The sequence below is a fragment of the Morone saxatilis genome, unplaced genomic scaffold (assembly GCF_004916995.1).
Source record: "Morone saxatilis isolate NCDOM2014 unplaced genomic scaffold, NCSU_SB_2.0 Contig20, whole genome shotgun sequence".
Taxonomy (NCBI): domain Eukaryota; kingdom Metazoa; phylum Chordata; class Actinopteri; family Moronidae; genus Morone; species Morone saxatilis.
Window position 1 is genome coordinate 15,245,651 of NW_023339763.1, and position 7,350 is coordinate 15,253,000.

Below are 7,350 nucleotides of genomic sequence, written 5' to 3' on the forward strand. Positions count from 1 at the left end.
CTCTTTCCTCCCCCTCCCTGCGCTCTCTTCCACTTTTGATGCTAATTATACTATCTGTCCTCCCTCCGTCTCCAGGGATCGCACCACGTCTGTCTCCTCTTTCTTAACCTTCACACACTGCTGGATACAGACGTACATTCATGTGCAATTGTTTGCAAGGTGTGCCACCACACCTTTGACAATGCTTCAGACTGGCAGCTTGTCTGGTCTACTCAGTGGTCTCAAAATAGCCGACAGTGTATCTGCACAGATTCTCTCTCAGCTTCAACTCATGTTGTCGCTGCTTAAACAGAGCTGCAAGTACATGTCTGTGTGTCCATCTGCATTTTCTTGTATTCAGCATAAGAAGTGTGAAACATAACCACAAGGGATTTGAATCTATTTTAGTAATTCTGCCAAACTAGTAACTTGAAAGCAACTGTGAGAGGAAGAAAAGAGAAAAATACATTCCGTTCATCTCCAGCGCAGACAGAAGTATAGAAGGAACATTTCACGATTGTGTATCTCTGATTTTTGCACATATAGCATCTTAACTCCTTGAAAACACTTTGTTTTCAACACAACAGTTGCCTTATAAAACATCAGGATTTGACCATAAATCATCCACAGTGATCTGTGCATTGAATACATTATGTCCATGTGAGGTATCACAGACAGGGCTCTCTCCTCTTTTACTCCACTGAGGCAAACTCAGTGATGTCTGGATGCTCGAGACTCTCAGCCATTCTATTTAGTATTGCCCCAAGGCTATTATAGACTGAATGAAACAATTTAGCTTTGGTTCCATCGGGGGAGTATGCTGAAAGGAAAAGACCCAGATCATTATAAATGAACCTGCATCTCCGTCCTACCAAGACTTGACAAGGAATTGAGGCGAGGAGAAGGGATGAAGGGAACATAAGGACAAATCAGCACTACGTTAAGATTAAAAGACATTTGTAAAGATACTGAATGTTTCGAGGAGGGGACATTAGGTGGAAGTGGGTTGTTAAAACTAGGGCTTCCAGGCCTGTGGGGAGCAGAGGGAGTCTGTGAGAGAATTGGTTGTACATTTTCTCTCCTTGACTTCTCAGCAGTATCAGCACCAACAGATCAGGTGGCCTAAACCTGTCACCGGACAGATTAATGGCTCTTCTTCTTCTTCTTTTATCCCTTCTGCCGGCTGCAGATAACAGACTTCTCTCTTTGACTCCCTCTCTTTAATTGCCTGCTAAAGGGTCCCTAAAGTCCCTATATTTAAATATTAGAGGTAGTATAACACAAAGAAGTTTCCTTCTTTAATTATTTTCTCAAATCTGTTTACTTATTATCTAATTGTCAGGTCTGTCTCACAATATTAGTTAACTAAACCCATGCATAAGATTCCAGAGTAAGGAAGTGTCTGTAATACAGTGAGAGTCCACAATATTGGTAAAAAACCAACCCTCTGTGACCACAGTAATTTATATCTCATGACACATACAACCATAATATAACATTAATATATACATTTCACTTGCTGTACTCTACAGTTTACACTTCCAATGACTCAGTAAAAGCAAAAGCCAAATTTTAAAATACAAAGTGCAAAATATAAATCTCACTGGACGCCTTCCACTAACTGACTTGCGTAAATCAAAACGCAGACGTAAACAGTGCAAAAGCCCCGTTGAGTGTGTCTTAATGTATATGGATACATTTATGGGTGTCACTTGTTAAATGACTCAGTAATCTTTTCACAGCTATACTGTATTACTGTCTTAGGGTCTTTTTTTTAATCTTTAGGTTGATATTGCTGCATGATTATTATAATGTTGTATGTACGGTCAATATACAGCTAGCATGTATTGTAAACTATGATATAAAATGCAAACTACTGCTGTCAGGCTCACCGTTATCATCCAGAGAGAAGTCGTCCTGGGCGTAGCGGAATTTCTCTGGTCCACATGCAATGAAGACATCGTCATCACCAAAGAAGTCTTGAAGGCAGGTAACCTGTGAGCCAAGAAGACAGAAAACTTGAGAATCTGGCATCAGTGCATCAACTACTACATAACAGCACAAGGCGTCTGCAGCCACGCTAGCAGCCTCTGAGAGGGATGTACTTCAGTGCTTTGAGCTAAAACTTATGGCTTAACATGTTTTAAGTTGCATTAAACACAAGTTAGTACAGCATGAGCTATTAGTATTGGTAGGTCTTTAGTCATGAACAAAAGTATTGGACAAAGGGATTTTGACTTGAAGACGCTGGGATGAAAGTTGAAGGATTTACCATAGTTGCCATTCCCCCTGGAGGGTAACTGACGGGAACAGATTTCATGGCAATCCATCCAAAAGTTGTTGATATTTCACTGTGTTGGTGGTGCTAGCGGAAAAGTCAAGGGATAAACCACTGGGTTTCATCCTCAGTGAAAAATGAATGTCTGCACAAACTTTCCTGGCAAGGCATCCAATAGTTGTTAAGCAATTTCAGTCTGGACCAAAGTGGTGGAGCCATGCTACTAGCATGGCTAAAATGTCAGTTTTAAATGCTAATCAGGGCCATTACTGGAGATTTACGATACTGAACACTATGCATTGCCAAGGGAGGATTATCGTCTCCAAATCATCTGATTATATCTGTGTTGTTATTACTCATAATTTAATAAAGTGCATTTGAAAAAGCTGATTCAGGACTAATTAAAACATGACATCCATACAGGCATTTCCAGCATGATGAAACGTTGCTAATAGCTCTGCAGAGGAAGCACCATGGATGTGCTCACAGATTTGATGAAAGAAAGGAAAATGTTAAATGCCAATTACATTTAATTAAAAAAGGGGATGAACTGTGTGAACACACAGCCTTATTTGGATGAATTCACTGAGTAAATGTAAGGTCTTCCTTGTCTGGCAGCCAAAGGATTTAGTCAGCTTCGGGTAGTAGTAGGCCGCCTTTGTGTTTTACTTGTAATGTTAACATGCCTTTAGCTGAAGTAGGTGCATGTAACAAAACACACACATACATACATACATACACACACACAAAGGCACAAAAAAGCACAAACAGAGTATAATGTTACACCTTTGCTGTAATGTTTAAATGATTCAACTTCCTTCCCTTGGGTCTTTTTTACTCTACAGCAGCTGTTGACACAATATGGCTTTAGTGGACAGATGTCTTTGGGCCACACCTTCTCCTCTGCTCTCCATTATACAGGCCCTGTTACTAGCTCAGGCACGCCTATTAAAGCCATTCAGGCTAAAAGCTGTGCTTCCCTTTTGGTTGTTTTTGTTTGCCTGGTGCAGATGAGATTTGTTACAAAGCATCTCAGCCTCATTTCCAGTTTGCCTTTCAACACCACTTGAAATTAGTTCTTTCTCACTTGAATTACTGGATACATGAACATATGAACTCACTGAACTACAGATGACTCACTCTGTCTTTGTTCACAGGGCTAATTTTGTGGTTATTCTTCTAAAAACACAATATTCTCAGAGAGGTCTCTCTGAGAGGTCCACGGTGTGTAAGATTACCCTGTGTTGGGACATTTGCCAGGATAGCCAAGATGCATCATGGTTTCCTTTGTGATACACATCCAAACTATGGCGCTGCAGATAATTTGGGAACACCCCACCCCAGCAGCTGCCATGTTGATTCTCTGTCCTGCTAGACAAGCTAAAAGTGTGTGGTGGTGACTCGCTGGCGAGGCATCCAACAGTTGTACCCTCTCTCTGTGTCCCACAAGATTCCCTGGATACAGGCCTGGCAGATCCCTGCTGATGTACGGAGATGGTGCTTTGACTCCAGAGGGATCAAAATCTAATTGGCTTTTCAGCCAGGGCTAATTTACAGGCTGCAAACTTGGGTTTTCTACTGTGTTCATTATCAAGAGATTAGATACATGCTATTTTCATTAGGTTAAACTGTTGTGTGGCAGTTAATCATAAGATGGAAGCATTAAGAAGCGCTCTTCTTTTCCCTTAAGGCCAGCGGTTGGCGGAGAGGAGATGGGAATGGGCTGGATTGGGGCAGGAGGGTAGAGGCTAGTCCATGTTTTAATAGCTTTAGGAACAGATCTGATTAAAGGGATAAAGTGTTTATCCAACAGACTGCTACCTTAATCTCTCTTAACAGAATCTCTGTTGGAAATAAAGACTCCATCCTCTCTGCAGGTTTCTGACAAGCAGAACTAGTGTGTCTGTATCTGTCATCTCACTAGGTGATTCAACATAAATACCTAAAAAATAAATATGTTGCATGCATTTAAACATTTTTGTTTAAAAATGTGTTTATTGTTGGCTTTCAAATCCATAGTTTCTTGCTCTCTCTCTTCAAAAGTGGGGAACTGAAACAGAAGCCAAAATAGACAGGTAGTATAGAATGGCACATATCTGGCTTACACAGCAAAAAAAAAAAAAAAAAAAAAAAAACTATTCCAATCTGTGCAATAGCTTTGCCAGCTACTTATAGAAGCATTGCTCTTGAACAAAGATTGTTGGTACGTCAATTGCTAGATACCTCCAAAACCTACACGTATATATGTTGTGTAACCCTATGTTTCAGAAAGCACCTATCCTCCTTAAGAGTCCTTAGCAAAAACATTGAATCCTTCTAAGCAATCCTACTAATCCTATTCCCTACAGGGATCACTTAAGATCCATATTATCTGTACAGTTACAGTACAGATCTTTGACCAGCCCTCTTTGCATCATCAAGCCCACGAATAATTGATGTACACTGTGCATCAAATGACCCACAGACACTTCAACAATCACCTAAACCTGGCCTGCATGTGCACAACCTTCTGATTCAGTCATTTGTTTTCACTAGGGATGCCTATCATGGGTTAATAGTTACAGTAACTCTCAGTGAAATTTGGTCGGACATCTGTCTACAGTTGATAGAAATGTTGTTCTGGTTTGCATGCAATCAGACCAAATGTAAAATGTCAGTCCCTTTGAAACATGGCTGCAGTAAGGAAAGGGCAGGCCAGCTTGGGCACATTTGTATATAGGTTAAGAAGCATCCTCTCTCAATTTGAAAAGGTCAACCAGAACTGCGTCAACTAGACCAACCTGGCAACAGAAGTTAGGAGAAGGACAATTTGACATTCAACCTAAATACTATCAAAAGCCCTGTCGTATTGCATATCAGAGTCACTGTTTCTAGATCTATTTGTATGTTTATGGGAGGCAGGCTGGTGGGTTTTTTTTGAAAAACTGGCTCCTTCCAGACTCCAGGTGCCCACCACCATACTCTGTCCCACCAAGCCCATCCCTAATCTCTGTCTCACCAGCTGTCAGGACCACATGACCTCTGAAAACCACCAACACCACCAGCAGCTACGCAGGGATCCACCAACTACAACAACTGAATTATTCAGAGTTCCTTTAGCCCAACTACGGCCAATGGTAGGTAGGTCATGGTAGTCAAGTGGTAAATATAGAAACGGAGCACTCGGTTATGAAAGTAGGCCACAAGTTAGTGTTACACGTTAAGTTAGTTTTCTGTAGTCCCTCTCGAGCAGTTTTTCATTTCAGTATTGGTTCTACAAAACCAAAAACCTCTGTGAATTACCCAAGATGTGAGATGTGATGTTTAATCTTTTATAGGATTCATTCATCAAACTACAAGCTGTTTGAGACACCAGAGAAATTCACCACGACAAACAGCATCACTTCTATGAAATTAAATATAACAAATGCACCATATGATAGAGTTTTTCAAAAACATTAACACGTGATAAAAAAGGTAGCAAAGCAAATAACAGATATATCCTGTAAATCCCCTCTGTAAATGAAATGAAAACTCTTATTGTGTAGTTCCATAACCACAGGCTGAGCACTGCCTCCAAGTTTCCTGTCCAATATATGGTACAGTATGATGTATATTTTTAATGGTTTAAACCAACCACTGCTAACCTATTTAACAATTTAGACTGCAAAACAACATTCACTCTCTCAGGTCAATAATGGTCCAACAGCAGTCCTTGCCACAGCTTTTGTTTGAAGCAGCAGGAAACATCTCCAAACAAAGCTCATGCATCCTTTGTCTTCTACAGGCAGCTGCTTGTCTTGAGTTCAGCTCATCCTTTCAGCAGCACAGTCAGAGCAATAATGAATGGTTGACTGTTGATCCTCCGTTTTATCGGTCTCATCTCTGACTCTGCACAGCCATGTTAATTGATCTCTGTGCAGAAGTAAAGCAATTCGATGTTGCATTATACCGTTTTCACTCTCTGATGTGACCTGGGTGGGTAATCTAATCAGCACTTATCAAGCAAACAGTAAAGGCTTACCACTCGCACTGATGCGTCAGCAAATGGCCAGTCAGTAGAATCAAATATGACTGATTAGACTAAATAACTGCTGTACTCTCAGATTGGTTTGTGAGGGTGTCCTTCTGCCTCCACACAAATCAGCTGTAAACAAATTAAATAATTTCTGAAATTAAGACAGGCGCTTTGCAAGGGTGCATTTTCTATTTTGTCTTTTCTTTACATTTTGCGTTTCATACAAATTTTACAGTGAGTAAATTGGTTTTTATTAAATGTTATACTGTGTAGTCTCAGTATTAATGCGCTATGCAAGACAAAAAAAATATAAAGGCTGAAAAAGAGCCAGAAAGACCTTGCTTTGCAACCCATGGGGAAACTCCCACACCATTTCCTTCACCGTAGGCACACAGACCTGATCAATATCAGAGCCTCTGCACTGAGTGGAATATTCCTCCAAAACACACAGTCTCCATTTTGTCCATCTCAACTGAAGGTTTCACAGACAATACAAAGCTACACTGCTGGAAAATCATGTCAGGGAGTTTGCTTTTACAGCAACAGCTCAGTTGATGGATATAATTAAGTGATATGAGTCAAATCCAATATATCAAAATATAAAAGAAAGCCAGTATTTGAGCATCTTCAATAGATTTGTAGTGATCGTTCCCACTCTAAACATTACTGTTACAGTCGGCTGCCTTTCTGACCTGTCTGTGACCTTGGTGCACTGGCACAGTGTTTATGTGCTACTGTAGGTGCTCCGGATGCATTTGGAGCACAGATGAGCCAGTTAGGCAGCAATATCTGCACAGTCATGGGGAGCAGCTGGTGCATGATGTTGTTTTAACCCCACCCCTCCCAAACCCCGAGGAAGCAGGCTTTCCATTTGGCTGACTGATGTGGCCTTAGCATTATTAAATTGTGCTTCCTCCCCTTCCCCCAGGTCATGCTCACTTGTTGATGTGGGATGTGGTGCTTGTGCAGGAACGGGGGGAGCTGCGAGGGGATTCAGGCTTCCATGCTTGCTCAAGATGCTTCATCATGGGGACCACGCCCCTCTGTCAGCCTGGTTGTCTGCCTCAGTTTAACAGTGTGTCTGTGTGTCTGTGTG

General features: G+C 41.1%; 1 protein-coding gene across 1 annotated transcript in view; it reads right to left on the minus strand.

Annotated features, from left to right (window-relative positions):
* The window catches only part of LOC118332064 (neuronal migration protein doublecortin-like), a gene marked incomplete in the record, with an annotated part of 26,731 nt that overhangs the window by 6,716 nt on the left and 12,665 nt on the right, over window positions 1-7,350 (minus strand). The window contains 1 exon segment of the mRNA XM_035667194.1: window positions 1,872-1,974. Within this exon segment, the coding sequence (XP_035523087.1) occupies window positions 1,872-1,974 (103 nt within the window).